This window comes from Athene cunicularia (assembly GCF_003259725.1).
Source record: "Athene cunicularia isolate RWA chromosome 10 unlocalized genomic scaffold, athCun1 chr10_part1, whole genome shotgun sequence".
In the NCBI taxonomy this organism is placed as follows: Eukaryota; Metazoa; Chordata; class Aves; order Strigiformes; family Strigidae; genus Athene; species Athene cunicularia.
The window spans coordinates 1,548,923-1,566,028 of record NW_020799112.1 but is presented as its reverse complement, the minus strand read 5'-3'; the positions used below and the strand labels follow the sequence as shown (position 1 = coordinate 1,566,028).

The following is a 17,106-nucleotide window of genomic DNA, read 5'->3' as shown; positions in this document are numbered from 1 at the left end:
CTGCCAGGAAAATGTCTTTGTCCTACCAGGACTCTGCTGTGTGCCTGTTCTCATCTGGTGCTGGTTGCAAGGAGGATTGACTCCAGAAGCAACTAATAAAACTTACATTGGTGTGTGGAAACATCATGTAAATGATGCAGTTAATTAGAATGGTGGAGCCAATTAATTTTTCAGTTTGCTAACCAATTACAATTTTGAAAAATGATTTTGAAAAATTCCTCTTTCCTCCAATAACTGAAAGAATATTTTCAGTAAATTTTTTAAATGTTCTGGAGCAGAAATTTGAGACGTTTTTGGCAAAACAGAAAAGAAAAAACTGATCTAATTAAACAGTTGATACATCCAAGCTGGGCTCAGGAAAAAAAATAAAGTGTAATGTAATTTCAAAGGAAAACTGAAATGTTCTGTTTTAAAAAGTAAAAAAAAGAAAAATAGCAACTGCAAGGTTTTTGCTGGAAGTAGTTTATCAATTTGACACAAATTTAAGGAGCTTTGATCAAACCATTTTCCAGTAAATAGTATGCATGTTTGGAAAATGTTAGCATGTTCTCCATTTAGTGCTCTGCCAAGGAGACCAGAGTCTGCTGTTCAGTTCTTTCTGTGTTTTCAAGAGCTCTGGTTATGAAAACATCAGTCCCCTCAATTCAGCCATGCAGCTGTGATTAACATCGCTATGGCTTCTCACCTGAACTGAGGGCAGCAATGGAAATTGCAGGCTATTCAGCACAGACAAGCAAATCAGAAGCCAAAGACAGGTGACATGGAATTAAAAGAGTGAGATGAGGTGTAATGATGGAATCACAGAGCAGTTGCTGGTATTAAGCTTTTTGGAGAGCTGCACTAGCAACATCTGCTGTTTCTCCTTTTCCTACCCCTAGCCATTCCTCCTCAGCACGCTTTTGTTACAGTCTGTTACCAAGAAAGCAAATGTGGTAAGGCGGCTTTTTTGTCTGCCTGCTTTGAACTCAGCATGTCGTCTCCCGTCCACGTCCTGACCTTGCAGTTGTGCAGGATAGCTACAGATTCCCCATGCTGGGATTTGTACCTTCAACTCCAGAAAGAGAATGATTACAAACCTGCAGTCTGAATCCCTCTAACTCAAGTGTGCTGGGTAGGTTCTCTCTCACCTGTCAGTTTTGTTTAGATAAGTTGTTCCTTCTCTCCAGACTTGGAGCAGTTAGTATTTCTGGTTTGGTTTAAGCAGCTCTTTGTGATGGGGATCTATCTGTCTGTGAGCACGTATGTGACTCTAGTAGATAGCAGGTGGACACTACCGTGTGTGTGTGTGTGTGTGTGTGTGTGTGTGTGTGTGTGCGCGCAGCGTGACCCCCTGTGCCGTTCACTCTCTTTCACTGTGTTCACTGCGAAAATGCTCTTAAGTTTAGCGGTGACATTCATGCTCCCTCTGGTGTGCCTGGCTGCATGAGCGCGGGTAGGACCAGGATCTGTCTGTTTGGGGCATATCCAGTGCTGTCTATTCCAGGCCAGTATATGATAAAACATGTTATATACATATCCTGCACACCACTTCCAGTGCAGAGAAGCTCTCCAGCCCCTGTAATGACATTAGCAGCTCAGAACACTGTTTGCTTTCAGGACTCTGTTCTTCCAGGGCTGATATCTTTCTCCAAGGTGAGAAAAGAAAGGTCAGTTCATCTGCCTTACTGCTTTTTTGGGAGGGAGTGATTAACAGTAGGTAAACCACAAACCTGTTAAACATCCCGTATAAGCAGAATTCCATATCAAACGTACCACTACCCACAGCAGACACATCCCAAATGCACCAGTTGCAGATCCAGAATCAAAACTCCATCAGCAGTTTAGTGATTTGGTTTTACAGTGTAGTTCAGCCCGCTGTAGATTGCAAGCTTCACCCGCTCCCAACAGTCGCCTAACACTACTGCATGGCACTCTGTTGCTACAGCCACACCTCATCCTTTATAAAGAGATAAATGGTTGATTTTGAAAAGTACAGTAAAGGAAAAACCCTCAGTGTGTTCTTCCAGTACTTAGCTACAATTACAGTTAGATTGCTCATTCTTTTCTTTATGGGCTTTCTAAAATCACAGTATCTCATGGGTCATTCTGGAACTGAAGGGAATGGTTCTTAGCAGCTTCCTTCATCTGTGAAGTTCCCTATAAATTGGTATCAAATCATCTCTTGTCTGAGAGAAGCTGAATACCTTGTACTTACTGATGTTTTTCAAGCCTGATTCTTGTGGATATTTTCTGTACCTTTTCAAGCTTTGCAGCTAGACACTAGAACTAAAACATCATACTGTATGTCTTCCCATCATTATATGCAGTAGTGACTAGTATCTCCCTTCTACTTTACAATTTCCTCCTTATTTGTGCAATAATTATTTCACTTTTTTCTGGTGGTAGATTCGGAACTCAACTAGTTATAGCCAAGACTCTACCATTTTTGAGTTACTTTTTAGGACACCAGGATACCAGGTACCCTCTTCAGAGTGTCATTCAAGTTCTTTGCTGCCAGGTGTTGGATTTTACATTAGGCTAGGGTAAGAGGCGTGTCCTTAAACTCTTACTCTTTTATTTGTTACAGCTGCAAAAGATACATCATACACTAAAAAACCCAAACAGCAATCTGGATGTCATCTATGCACAGAGGTGTACCAACATCTGTACAGAAAGATCTGAGATATGACTGGTATAAGATTGAAAGGAAATTCCTCTGGAATCTCACTGGGAACTACTACCCAACATGGCAGTCCACTCTGGCCAGTTTAAACTGGAGTGCTGTATGGGACAAATTAAATACCATACTGTGGTCTTAGTCAATAATACCAACGGTTGACTTGTCTTGAAATTCATTGTTTTGTAAAAGTGTGGAGACAAGTTTAATGCACAACCCCTTGTTTGCAGGAAACTTAATTGACATGAGCTGTGCTGCCAGCCTTTAATTTGTAAAGCATAACATGATTTGGGGGTTAAAATGCAGAAGAAGGGGCCCTTCCACACCCAGGCCTCCATTCCATACCTGCCACTACCTCATGCTCTGTGAATCCGCAGCATGTGGCCAGATGCTGTCTGTTTGCCCTGGTCCTGGACAGGAACTAGAAGTGATCAGACAGGAACCAGCAGAAATGACATTTGAATCGGAGCAGAGGTTTGGTAATGGGTGCAGGGCCTGAGGATACATTTAGTTCAGGAGGAGGGTTAATACAGCTTTTGATCTGATCCAAACTGGCTGGCGCCTCATCCAGGGGTGACCCTTCTACACTCGACCCCTGAGCTTCAGCTGCAAATTGAGCTGTGTACAGACATGTGACGAGGGCGCACACACACACACACACACACACACACAATTTAGTAGGCTGAACCCTTCAAATCCAAACAGCTTCAGAAGTGAAAAGGAAGCCAGTTCAAACTGGCATATGTTGTCAGGATAGAGGACCCTTGAAAAGGCAAGAACAGGGATCTAATCCACAGTGATTTTGTAAGAAAATCATTCCAATCAGCATATACCAGCTCCTTATAAATCAGTGCTGGCACAGTTACTGATGTGCATGCTGTTATGAGAACAGAGATATGAATGCTGTTATGCAGAGAGCCTGTGTACATCAGAAAGCCTCTGCTTTGAGAAGGCGTTTGTGCTCTGGTGAAAGGGCATCGCTGGCAGCATCTCATCCTGTTGCGTTGAATGGTTCTGTCCTTCAGTCCAGGAGAGTGCATCCCTTCAGTGCCAGGTGCACTCTCAGACCAGACAAACTCATTACGCCACATTTTCCAGACCATTGAAAAGGCAAAGTGCTGAGCTAATATTTTGCTGCAGGCTAGGAAGTCCAGCCGGAATGTGATGTTTGCTAGCCTGCAGTTCCCTTAAAGCTGGGGCCAGAAGGCCATGGCCAGGTAAGATGGTAGCTGCAGCACATCTGAGGTCTCTTCCTTGGGCCAGCTGAGCTTTTCCAGCACATAAAAGTCCTTCTGTTCCTTATTCATAGAGAACATTACTTTCAACTAAAACCACATATTTCACTCCAGAGTGAACAAGTTGCATGAGACAGATGAGGAAAATGCATAAGCTGAAGGAGAGTAGCTGAAGACTCAGGAGACTTTACTGGTTTTATATTTTTGAGGTTTTCCCTTGCAAACACACACAAAAACAATTGCATCCTTTAGATTTATTCTCTTTTTCTAATGGGAGTTCAGATTATGAGGTGCAAAATGGAAATCTTCCAGATTCATAAGCTTTGCTCCAGGTCTGCCACATTTACCAAAGTGGCTTTACTGCCTCAGAATATGTGTCCTGTTGGGCATATCTTTCTGGGATCTTGAGGTCTGTTGATCATACCACGAAAGCAGAAGACATGATGTTTGTTGTCATCTTGTTGCTGGAGCACAGAAACTGTGCACAGATCCCATAACGACAGTGGAGGAGAGACAGTGCCAACAGTTCGAGGAAAGTCTGGCAGGAAGCTTTGAGGAAGCCTCCTATGCTTTGACATATCAGAATGACTCTTTCTCTCTTCACTTTCTCTACAGGCAAGAAAAATTCCATTCTGCTGCATAAAGTCCAGCATGACCTCAATTCGGGTGTTTTCAACTACCAAGAGAATGAGATCATCCAGCAGATCGTGCAGCACGACAGAGAGATGGCACACTGTGCTCACAACGTCCAGGCTGCCGCCGCTGCTGCTGCCGCTGCCGCATCCACACCCACCCCTGTCATCTGGACCCCACTGATCCAGGCACCCCTGCAAGCTGCCGCAGCCACCACTTCTGTCGCTATAGCTCTGACACACCACCCACGCCTCCCGACAGCCATCTTCCGTCCTCCGGTGTCTGTCCTGGGTTCCTTGGGGCAGCAATCCAACCAGACTCCAAGACAGCTGAAAAGGCTTCAGTCTCTCATCCCGTCGACTGGTCCTTCTGCCGTTGGCTCTCCCTCCAGTACTCCATCCCAGCTGCATACACCAGGAGCAGAAACCCCGTCGTCCTCTTCCTTCCACATCCAGCAGCTCGCAGGATTCTCGGCTGCCACCAGCTTAGGCCAGTTCCAGGTGGGATCCCCTCCGGGCGGCTCAAGCCAGCCGGGTTTGAGTGGTGCATCCTCGGTGGGACTGAGCCAGTTCCAGCACGCACCTTCCGGGTCACCCCTAGGTACAGCTCAGCCCATGCAGCAGCAGCAGCAGCCGCCAGCCATTTCCAGCAGTGGATTTGGGCACTTCCAGCAAGCCACAACTAGCTCCCCATCAGCATCACTCACCCAGCTCTCATCAAACTCACCCCCCAGTCTTCTCAATCAGTTCCAGCCCACCACAAGACCACTGCAGGGGGGACAGTTACAGCAGCTCTCGGGCAGTGGGACTTTGGGGGGAATTAATCACTTCCAATCCCCTCCTTCTTCCAACTCTCCATCCTCCAGCCTAAGCCAGCTGGCGCAGGGCTCTGGTGGGCCGTCCTCAGGCCTGTGCCAAACACATCCAAGTGCATTAGGATCTTTAACTGGAACGATAGCCCAGCTCCACCAGGAACGGCCACCTTTTGCCTCCATGTCTCCACTACAGCAGTCTGGTGTCGCCTCTCCCTGTTACACCCCTTCTGGCCTTAGTCCTCCCAGTCAGAGCCCAGTGGCAACAAGAACTTTTCAGTGTGGCCCTTCCGGGGCCTCAGGCTCTCACGGTTCTCTGCTCCTGCCTCAGACCGCCAGCCCACCTCCGCAGATCCTGCAGTCCAAGAGCACGCCGCCTGTGCCGCCGGGACGGCTCAACCAGGACATCAAGTTGATTTCTGCTTCCCAGCCATCTTTGCCCCAGGAGCTGGCTCAGACACTGAGCCAAAGTTCTCCTCATTCCTCTAGAGAATCTGTTTCCAGCTTCTCTCCTTTTCCTGGTGGAGGGACTGGACTTCTTGGGAAGCCTTGTAGCTCAATTCCCGGGCGTGTGACTTTACCCCGTCAGATGTCCTCAGGTTCTTTACCACATCCGCTGGTGTTTGGGGCCAGCGCTGCAGGCGCCGCTTCTCTGACTGCTGGTGGGCGGAAAGAATCCATAGTGCTCACAGGGGATCTGGAACCTGTCAGATCCAAACTGCCCTCCAATTTGTGAGGACTCCTTCTGAGAGCTGGTTATGTCAGCCGTGCAATTCAGTTCCTGATTAGACTTTCACGAGTCATTTTTTCCTTTTCTTCCCCCCCTTTTTTCTCCATATCTTTTGTTTAGGTTTAACTGTGATTAGAAACAAACAAAAACCACACACACACACACACACACACAGAGACACAAACAAACAAAAAACAACAAAAAAAGAAGATAACCAGGTATTCTTAGAGCTATAGATTTTTGGTCACTTGATTTTATAGAATATTTTCATACATGGAACAAAAGGATATGAGCAAATTTAATCCGACGAGGTAACGCACAGACAAGTTGTGTACCTGAGCTGGAGCATATGAACGATCAGCCATAGAAGCCACCAAAAAAGGTTTTCCTGTTGAGACAAAGATCCAAGGTTGGTGTGGGCCATAAAAGGGAACATCAGGTCAGGCCTGTAGCTGGTGTTTCTAGAACAGCTGTGGTTGGCCTCAGCTTCGCATTGCTTTGCACCAGCTGTGAACCTGGCCTGCAGCAACTAGTTATGGGGGGAACTTGGATGGCATTTCCTCCCAGGCTTTCTCTTGTGTTCAGCAGGTTGCAGAGGAAGCCAGAAGAGGGGTGAGTTTCACCGATGCAGTCCCCTCCGGGGATTTCAGAAGGGCTGTTTTTGTTTGGACTCCATCTGAAGAAGGTAAAGGTGACAGGAGATGGACGGGCCTAACTTCAGATGCTTGTCTTTTTCTTATTCCACTGATGCTCTAGTGGGAACAAGAAGCAGTCCCTTGCAAGTCACAAGGAAGGCAGTGAATATTCTCTCCGTAGGCATCGTGGATGTGGGCTGTGGGACCAGGCAGCTGGCCCCAGCCAGCAAAAGAGCCCAAGTTTCAACATCTCCATGGTTTGGAAGGTGTGTGTGCTGCCTTCCTGGCAAGGGGAGGGATGAAGAAACAGGCAGCAGTTTAACTTTCCCTCTCCCTTTTAATGTCTCAGTGTCCATGGGCTGACCACTTTGAAGAGAAATGGGTAGAAAAAGATTGAAAAGTGGGGTGCAGTCACCCCAGCCCTCTTCCTCAACCCAGGGGCGTTTGAGCTTTGAGGCACTGAGGGCAATACTGGTTCCCAGCCAAGAATCCTCCAGATTTGCAACTATGTTTATCCCATTAAACCAGATAAGACCAGAAATTTGGCCAGCCATGGTCCGACCTTTTCCTCTCATGGGGGAATTGAAATAGTTTTCTTGATTTCACCAGCAATAACAGCCTGCACCTGACTGGCTTTGGTCTCGCCCTGCAGTTGCAGCGTCACTGGACACATCTGGGGCCTGACAGACACCTTGAGCTGGATGTTTTGGGCTCCCCTGATTTAAGGCAGTCAAAGTGGGATGCAGACAGTAGAGGGGCCATGGGGTGCACACAGCACTGAGAAGCTACAGCCTTTACCTCTAGAGCAAATGTCTCCTTTTCTTTTACTCTGATCCTTTCTTTCTCATTTGTTTTTATTTAGGCCAAGAGGTGTCCCCGGCCACCTCACTGTAAAGAGTCAGGTGCTCAATTCTAACACTTGTTAGAAACACATGTCCAGCCTCCCTCTGTTTCCAGCTATCATGGGGTCCTTCCAGCCCTCAGAGGGAAAGCAGGACTTCATGCAGCAGTACCAAAAAACGCGCTATTATCACGATAATGATACAGGTCCATATAACTCCCTCTCTTACCTCCTCCCACCCCCCAACTCTCTCCTAAAACACTGGCTGACAGTTGTTTTTTATACCGAATTGTTTGCAAAACTCATGATATGTGCCTGTATCTTGAATGTTGCTGCAAGCACTCCTGGGCACTCCTGCTTCAATGTGCTTTGGTGGCTCAGAATTCAGATGTAATCAGCTTTGGTCTTCCTTAAAGGATCAGGGGAACTCTAGAAATGTTTTTTCTACTAGTTACATACAACTGTATATGTGTGAGTGTGTGTGGTGGGAGGGGTGCATGTGTGTGTGTGTGTGTGTGTGTATAGATTTTATATATATATATCTATAAATACACACATGCTTTTATATATACAGTATAGTTATACACATATGTAGTCTATTTATGCACATGTGTAAACATGCACACACACACACACACACATATTTATATATATATATATATATATCTCTCCTAGTTTTAAAATACATGTCAATTTTGACCCTTACGTAGGACTGATTGGCAGGTGATAATTATAATATATAGATCCTGCTTTTCCAAATATGTACAGGTTCATCTTGAAACAGAATCAGTTGACGGAATCGAAGCAGACTCACAGACCCTCTCATATTTTCATAGGTATGAGGCAGTTCCTATAAGGAAAACTCACAATATCCTTTTAAGTTTTATATTTGTTTTATCAGTCTTTTTTCCCCATGTGCTAGAGGGCCCCTAGAACGAGCACCTCAAGAGGTTGGGAGCTAAGCTGTTTGGGTCTGGGTATCTCGTATAAGCAGGTGGGAAAGGTCTTCAGCCCAGCCATGCCAAGCCCTCGTGGATGACTGTCCTGTGACTGCTGCATTGGTACTTGAATCTCAACAACCCCTGTGGACACTCAGACAAATGGAGGTGCACAGAAACACCCTGAGGGCTGTCTCTGGTAGATGTGTGTTCCATCCACCAGTCTGGTGAACATCCTTCTTCAGTTGGGTTCCTTTGCTTTGTTTTTCACGGGGATATGGTTTGATTTTCCAGTTCTTAGCAGTGCAGTAGCCAATATTGAGTTATTCTGACTGGACCTCAGTCAACACTAGGCTTGTCTCAGTAGGTGGAACTATATTTATTATTATTGTTATTTTTTGTTTTATTTTGGGGGGAAGGGAGGGAAGAGTTCTAGGGGTGGGGTTTGCAATATAAAACACACAATAAAACCTTAGTAAATAAAAATGTGAAAAAAACATCCCCCTGAGTTGCTGTCTGCTTTAAATGTTGAACTTCATGCAACATAAGGTTTCAAGAAGAAAAAAGCCTCAGGTGGCATTTTAGCCTTCTCTTTCCTGTTGAACAGAGAAGATGCAGGGGTTTGTCTCAATTCCTGTCTATATTTTCCTGATGTCGTTAGAGCTGTAGTAGTGCTGCCACATCTCCACCTCACATGTTCTTGTAGGAAGTCTGTATTAAGCCACTGACAGTAAAAGTTTAAAACTTTTGCTTACACTTGAATTTTTAACAGTACAAAGGAGAAATCTGGTAGATATTTTGCAAATGTGTGTATGAAAATCCTTCACATTAATGGCAGACATGGGAACTCTGGCTGACTTTGTGATCCTCAGAGATGAGCCTAAGGAGCCCTACCACAGGATGCAGACATTAACAACTTGGAATAGGGACTATCACAGAAAATGGACAAAAAATGAAAGACAGAAAGTAGCCGTTTCAAGATCACAGACTAAGCTGGATGATGATGCCAAGGTCAGGACCTGATGTATTTTAGGAAGGTAAAACTAGCCTCAGCTCTTAGCTTTCATTTCACTCCTGTGATACCCTCTTTGAGTCTTTGTCCGAACCCACTCTGGGGAGTATGCATGTAATTGATGATTTGGGTCAGTAGCTCACACAGGAGCTGTATAGCTTTGTGCCCTTTCTTCGTAGCAAAGGGAAGGTAGGGCAGAGCAGCCCAGCTGCTGGAGTGTGTCCTACAGCCTGTGGCAGTGAGATGTAGCTAGATACCGTCCTCCCTGCTCTCTCTCCAACCAATTCATATCAAGAGCCTCACCTCCATACAGTGCCTCACATTCATTTTTCCTTCTCTGAAATCTCGTTTTCTTTGTACCTTCTCATCCAGCTGTTGCATTTAGCCCTCTGACACTTTGCCTAGTGAAAGACTTGACTTTGCTAACACATTAACAGTGTATCTGTCCTGCTGAGCTGAGAACAAGGTCCAGGACCTTCTTTACCAGGACTCCCAATGCCAGAGATGGCAAAAAAGAAAAATGGGAGCCCCAGGGCCATGAATGAAATTAGCATTTTGCAGAGAAGGATGCAGAGACGGACACACACTCCCCCTGACAGCACAGGACAGGCTTTGTCCAAGCAGGACATTCCCTTTCTCTTCCCTCCTGCTTCTGATGCTATAGGAAAATGGAAGATCCTGTTGGTCTCCCTCCATGAATTCTCTGACTTTGGCTGTAAATGAGCAGAACTAGTGAGGAAGGAGTAAACCAAACCTTTGAATCAGAAAATGCCATTCCCTTGAAACCAGATGGCTCTGCCCTGGCAGGTCAGTTGTCCTGGATTTTCGGTAAGGGAAGTTCAGGCAGTAAAATATTTGTTTTGCCTTTCAAAATGAATGTCTGTGCCAGGCTTTTTTTATTTTACTTGCCATTACTGTTACAGAGGAAACTGGGATTATGAGTCAGTCCTGCCCAATCAAAAATTTCTTTTAGAATTCTATTTCACAGAAGATTTGTAAACTTTCAAGGTTTTCATGCTAGACTAAAACAAAATTCAAGTTTTGAGCTCTTAAACTTCCCTGTGAATCCTGCCTTTTGTTGTCCACGAACAGCTAGCAGGGATTCAAGACGCAGCCCCACTGCAGAAGTTGCAGAAGGACGGGCAGGAGTACATCGGGGGGATGTCGGGCCCTTCCTGAGGGCAGAGCAGATCACAGGAACACAATAACCTTGTCCTCATGACAAGCATGATACCAGAGGAGTCAGTGACACGGCTTAGCTAATGGAGGCTGATCTTTACCTCACCCAGAGCATTTCAACCCAGCTAGTAGCCACATCTCTGCTCTGGGCCATCATGGATCAGGATGGCACAGCCAGATTTTTCCACAATCAAAGTAAATCTCAGGGTCCACTCTCTGGAAAAGCCAGAAGAAGCCCCATCGGCTGTAGAAAAACACACTTGGAAGGGCTTGACTAGTTTAGCATATGTGTTGATGCCTCCTTATCATATTGAAAGGACTTAAGACTGCACTGGGATTTCTTATACTTGCACACCGGCTGTCAGGAACAAACTGTTCAGACGGCAGAGCCAAGTCACCCTCCTATCAACAGAGTGGTTTCTCCGCCTCCTAGTCACTACTACCTCCCCTGCAGTGCCTTGTGAAGACCCAGCCCTCTGGTGTGGGGATTTGTAGTGGGGAAAAAGGCAGGATCACCATCTCCTTTCCCCAGGCACACTCTGGCTAGGGCTGTTCGTGGGAATTGCAGCCTTGTCTTGGGAAACTGTCCCAGACTAGCTGCCCACCTCACTCACCCTCCCTCCTGGAGAACAGCAAACAGTCTCTGGTTATGGGAGAGAGGCAGGGGCTCCCAAAGTCATACCTCCTGGACACCATGAGAGACTTTGAGGTGTTGGAGATGATAGAACAGACCCATTCCTGGCAATGTTTTCCCACAGGCACTGGGATTGTTGGATGCCCTGCACCAGCCAGCCTGGGACAGGAAGGAAAGTGATGCTGGTGCTGTGGTTAGAAGCTGGGGAGGAAATGAGCTCTTGGAAATGAGGCTTTTCTTCCTCCTTGCAAACTCCCTGAGCTGTTTGGCCCAGCAAGGGGATGAGGTTCATTGAGCACAAAATGGTGGAGTGCTATTTGGGCAGCAGCCTGGCAGGACCACTCAGCGCTGTCCTCCAGTCACAACCATTGTAAGAGAGACCCTGCGACATCTCTAATGTGGTTCCAGGAAGCCTGGCACTGGGGATGGTGCTGTGCATGCCCTGGCTGAGTTCTTCTTTTATCTCCTCTGCAAATTCAGGGATCTTGTAACACTGGGCACAGGACTGGTGAGCTCAGAGGAGGCAACAGGTGCCCTACAAGGTACTCTGGTGAGTGCCCAAAAGGAAAAGAGATTTGCACCTTTCTCCTCCTTGCTAGGGGCAACATTAGTAAGTCAGGAACCACCACTTCAATGAAATTAATACATTACAGTGTATACTTTATTTAAACTAAAGAAAATCAGACACCAGTGACACCTTTGACTCATTCACTCCACCCAGCCTCAGGGGCCAATCTCGTACCTGCCCACTCAAGGCACTGGTACGGCAGTGGATGAGCTGCAAACCGTGTGAGCAAGACTCTGCATCCCTGTTATTTTGTGGAAGAGGATCGCTTTGGGATGTGGAAGGGAAGATTTACACAAGGCAGTGCCCCCATTTGTGTGCAAACCACGGGGCGTGAAAAGCAAAGTTGCTCTAGGCCTGGTACGGCTTGTGCAGGGTCACCCACTGCTGCTCCTCCACCTTCAGGCAGAAGCAGGAGAAACTGGTGTATTCCAGGCAAAGAGGTGACATCTCACTACTCACACCCCTGTAGGACAGCAGAGGACTTTTCCAACCCCTTGCCAGAGCTGGAGCAGGTTGCCCACGTGAGCTGCTCTGCAGCCACCTCTGGCCAGAACTGCCCATCACACCACGTGTCACCGCAGAGAACATGAGTGACTGAATGGGCCCCAAAAACTCCCTGTGGGACTGGAGACATGGTGAGGGGAGGGGAAGGTGAGGGCACAGGTGATGGGGTGCACAGAAATCTTTCCAGCCCAGCCCATCTCTGCCAGCAGGCCATGTCCCTCGCTGGGACAAAGGTACGGAACAGGAATATAGATCCCAGGGAGGCACCAGGGTGGGAGAAAAGTCCTGTGGCTGAGGGATCTGGAGTCCAGGGAGGGAAAGGAGAGGGGCAGGCTACTTGACAGCCCTTGCAGTGAGATGCTGAAAGGTTGACCATGAGTTTCTGCTTCCCATAGGCAAGGACAGTTAGAGCTTCACTGCTGGTGAACCAGAGACAGCAGCTGCTGGCACCAGCATGGGCTCAGCACCTGAGGAGGCAGGATCTTGCCCCTTGAAGGTAATTCTCTCTGTCCAGCACAGGTGGGTGGCAGCCACCTCTCCAAGCCCCCGAGAGGTTCAGCTGGAGCATCAGCACTATGTGAGTCCCAGGAGATGGAAGGAAAGAGGCCAGCCCAGGCCAGGACCCTGGGAACCCAGTGGCAATGCTCTGCTCCAGTGCTGACCTCCTCTGCCAGGCTAGTGGGGCAATGCTGTGGAAGAACCAGACCAGGGTGGTGGCTGCAGGGGGTAGAGGCCAAGGAACCAGGCTGTAGTAGCATAAACAAGCAGTCCGTTTTTGCTGGTGGTACTTTAATGCCATAGACTCCCCCCCCATCCACCATTACCCCCTTGCAGACAGTATCCCACCCCTCCATCCCTGGCTGAGGTGTCCGACTGGTGGCCTATGCATAGGGATGTGCGTTGCCCTGTCCCGATACTGAACTAAAGCTGGGCTCAATGTTTCCCCTTGGTAGTGGGAAAGAGAAGCAAGGCAGGGAAAGATGCACTTTGGGTTTGCCCTCAGGAGTTAGAGGTGGTTTTGCAGCTGCTTTTCATCAGTCATGCAGTTCCTCGGTCACATTTCTCCCCTTCCCCACACGGAGAAATGCTCATGTTTTGATGCCAGGTTTTGTGTGTGCATGTGGCCCCTCAGCCAGGGTGTGACTGGCAGCCAGTTTGGTTTCTAAGCTCAAACCTACACTCAGAAATATGCAGAAATTAAGTCAAGGTGCTTTGGCACACTGTGAGCAGTACTGTCTCCCTCCCTGCAGAAGCGCAGGCTTGGCTGAACACTGCTTTTCTGGCAAGAGGGAACCAAGTGGAGAACCTGGGACACAGCAGTGTTGTGGCCCCAAGTCACAGCTGAGCATCACCTGCGTTTGGAAACAGACCATCAGTGCTGAAGTCTGAGGTCCCAAGTGTTCTCTCTTTTTAAGGTGTTGTCCTGGGAGGCCTCACTGAACGTGCAGGATGACCCTCTACTTGCTGTCTGCTACCAGTGCCACCCTCCCCGACGACCCTGTTAGCAGCACCCCAGCAGAGCTGCTGGGGAGCTGAGGGGCTGGGCTGCCCAGGGCTGGTCTGTCACCAGAGCCAGCACAGGGCTGGGGCCCTGCCAGTGTCCCTGGCCCCGCCCCAAGGGCACTGCGGGCTGCATTGGCAAGGTGTCTTCGGACAAATCCCCCACTGCCCGCTTTCTCCCTGTTGAGAAAAAGGGGATGAATTTTAACACACGAATATATGCACATTGGTTTTGTCATGTTACTTGCAGAGGCATCAGACATTTTGTCTCACTAATTCCAGCACACAGAGTCTGTGCCTAAGCCCCAATTTGACTTTAGGCTCTGGTTTTAATGGAGCTGAATATGATGCCATCTACTATTGGCAAATTAAGGGAAGAAAATCCTAACTTGGTCCTGCCACTTACAGTTGCAGGAGAGTAGATTGATTTTCTTTTAAGAAGGCATTGTGAACAGCTGCCTTTCAGCCTCTAGCTACCTGCTGACCCTCATCACCAGCAGTGACTGTTCTGCTCAAGTCCACCTTTTAGCAGCCACCTGATTAGAAAAGACATTGACTGAAGTCTCACAGAAGAGGTAGATGCTCTTTTGTTTTAACAAAGAAACAACAGCTTGATAGGTTAAAATGAGAGCAAATGCTAGGCCCTTTGTAGGACTTCCTCTTGTTGGCATGGGCATCCCGTGTACGGGGTAGGACACCTCCCCCAGAAATCCCCCTCCCCTGGCAGCTGGGCTGTGTGTGCCCTGCCCTGCAAGTGCTAGGCAGGGAGGTGTTAACACCATCTCCCCGTGCCACATGTCTAAACATCTTCCCCTCCCTGACTGTGCAGCAAATTAGACAGCTCTTCAGGGTCATTTTTCCCCTCTTCCCTTTTATTTTATGTTTTCATACATCCACTTTTTTTCAGCTGTGATGGGAATGGCTGGTGCTCGCCCACACAGCTCACAGCAGCCTCTCCGGGGGAGCACACGTGCTCTGCCCCCCTCCAGCTCTGTCCCACACAGCTTACAGGACCAGCGGGGGTGGCCCCTGGGAGGGCATGGCCAGCTGCCCCCCCGACCTGGTGCTGGCTCTCCTCTCAGTCCACCCGTGCTGGCAGCCTGCTGCGGCCGAAGGATGCTGTCAGCTCCGGCCTTGTGCGTGCCCATCACTGTCAGCTCCTCTCTGCGGAGGCTCCGTGCTGACGTGCCGCTCTGCTGCACTGTGTGGGCCGCTGTGTCCCCTGGGGTGGCTCGACAGAGAGCGGGGGGCCTGCAGGTGGGAGCTGCTCCTGGCTATTGCTGATGCTCCAGTTGGCCCAGCTGCCTCACCGCCCTGGGAGGAGGGGGCTCACCCCTACCACCTGGCACGGGGTGCAGGCATCCTGGCTCTGCTGGAGCAAACCCACCAGAGTCAGAAGGGCCTAGCAGGCTTGGGAGGATCTTCTTGGTCTTGACAGGGCAGGAAAGATGGAGAACAGGGCTTCTGGGCTGCTCCTTTGCAAGCATTTCTGCTTCACTCCCCGGGAGCAGCCTGAATGTATGACCAGGAACACAGGACCCCTGGCCAGCCTGGGGAGGGAGGGGGGCACTGTGCTGGGGGAAGGACACCGCTGGCCTGAACCACCTCTGTAGCTCATGGCTGCAGAGTGAGGTAGGAACAGTGTCCCTGAGGAGTTATCAGCCTTGTCCCTGGTGCCTCAGACCCCTCTTGCACCTCAGTTTATGGCAAAGATCTAGTGCCAGGACAACTTGATATTTCACGTCACTGTAAGTCTTGTGCTTCTGGAAAGGCTGTGGCAACTGACGACACAGTTACTGAACATATACTTAATACTCAACTCTAGAAAGATGCTTGACATGTAGCTTTTAATCAGCTCTACCATGAAGGCTCAAATGTGATCCCACAAAGCCATGATGAGGGCACCTACAGGAGCTGCAGATACCCCAGGGATGAACAGGGAGACCGGGAGGCACTTGTGCATGGACACAACACACACACGCGTTTTCTTCCCTGCCTGCAGCAAAATGGTCTCCAAAATCATAGAGTTTGGTTCACACAGTATGAAAACAGGCAGGCACCAGCCTTGGGGACTTGGAAATATCCTCTGAGAGCCCATGAGTCACAAGCACTGGGGACTCAGCATCCATCTGTAATTTGTGGTGATGGTGTTGTTTGCTTGCTGACTGAGATCTCAGTGGCTCATGGCATGTCTCCCACAGTGCCTGGAGCAACCCTGGTTGGAAAGGGCTGTCCCCCACTCCAGCCCTCAATCCTATGAAAACTCCACTGTTGCTCAGCTCCCTGTTTCTAGGCCAGCCAGCAAACCAGAACTCAGCCGGGTAGGCAGAACAGCCCACGGTGATGAGCAGGACGGGGCTGGGCACTCAGGCTAATGCCCTGCAGCTGGGAAGGGGCCCTCACCCTGGGGATAGAGATGGAAAATACCTGGGGAAAGTGGGGTACTGGGGCAGGCTCCAGCCCAGCTCCTCACAGTAAGCAGAAGGCTCCTCTAAGCTAGGTAAGAGGGGCGGTGGGGATTTTAGGGTGGTTCACTATCTGAAGCTTGCTTTTTGGGGTGTGCTGGGAACAACTCTGGGGGAAAAGCTGAGCCTTGGCTCCGTGCTCCTAATCCCCACTGGGGACTCTGACCCCTGCTTGTGGCTGCCCTCCCCTTAGAGGTGGCCCTGAGGACAAGGTTGGAGTGAAAGGCTCTGGAGGGTGCCGTGTGCTGCAGTGTTGGGAACTGAGCTCTGTGCCCTGGCCCCTCAGCACCGGCAGCCCTGTGTCTGTGGGTGACTTGTCCTTCTGGCTCCATCACCTTCCCTGCACACTTGGCCCCACTCTGCAGGCACCAGCAGGGTTTTTTCCCCTTCCAGCTGTGGCTGATCCTGTGTGGGGCTGAGGTGGCCTCAGCTCAGTAACCCTGCATGTTGCTGAGGCCATCACAGCATTTAGCTGCTGGAGCTCCCTGGAAGGGCAGCACTAGGGCCTAGGGAGTTGCTACAAGCCAGGTAGTACCTGCTCGGGGAGCCCAGGCAGATTGGGCTGGGAAGAACCACCCTGGTTATTTGTGCTGGTGCCTAGAGCTGGGCAAGGGAGGACAGCAAATGCTGTAGAGGTTTGGGAGGGAACACAGCCAAGGGAGCCCCTGTGAAGCACCTTCTCATGCAGCTGTGCCTCTAGCCTGGTCTCTGGGCCATGGGGATGCTGTGAGGGCTACATGCCTCTTCAGAAGAGGATGGAAAAAT

At 49.1% G+C, this 17,106-nt stretch overlaps 1 protein-coding gene across 1 annotated transcript in view; it reads left to right on the top strand.

The window, feature by feature from the left end:
* Positions 1 to 6,229, top strand: part of HCN4 (hyperpolarization activated cyclic nucleotide gated potassium channel 4) — a 103,297-nt gene extending 97,068 nt beyond the window's left edge. Inside the window, exon 8 of the mRNA XM_026856356.1 lies at positions 4,507 to 6,229. Within this exon, the coding sequence (XP_026712157.1) occupies positions 4,507 to 6,071 (1,565 nt within the window). The 3' untranslated portion in view covers positions 6,072 to 6,229. The remainder of the gene's footprint in view (positions 1 to 4,506) is intronic.
* The last annotated feature ends 10,877 nt before the right edge of the window (positions 6,230 to 17,106 follow it).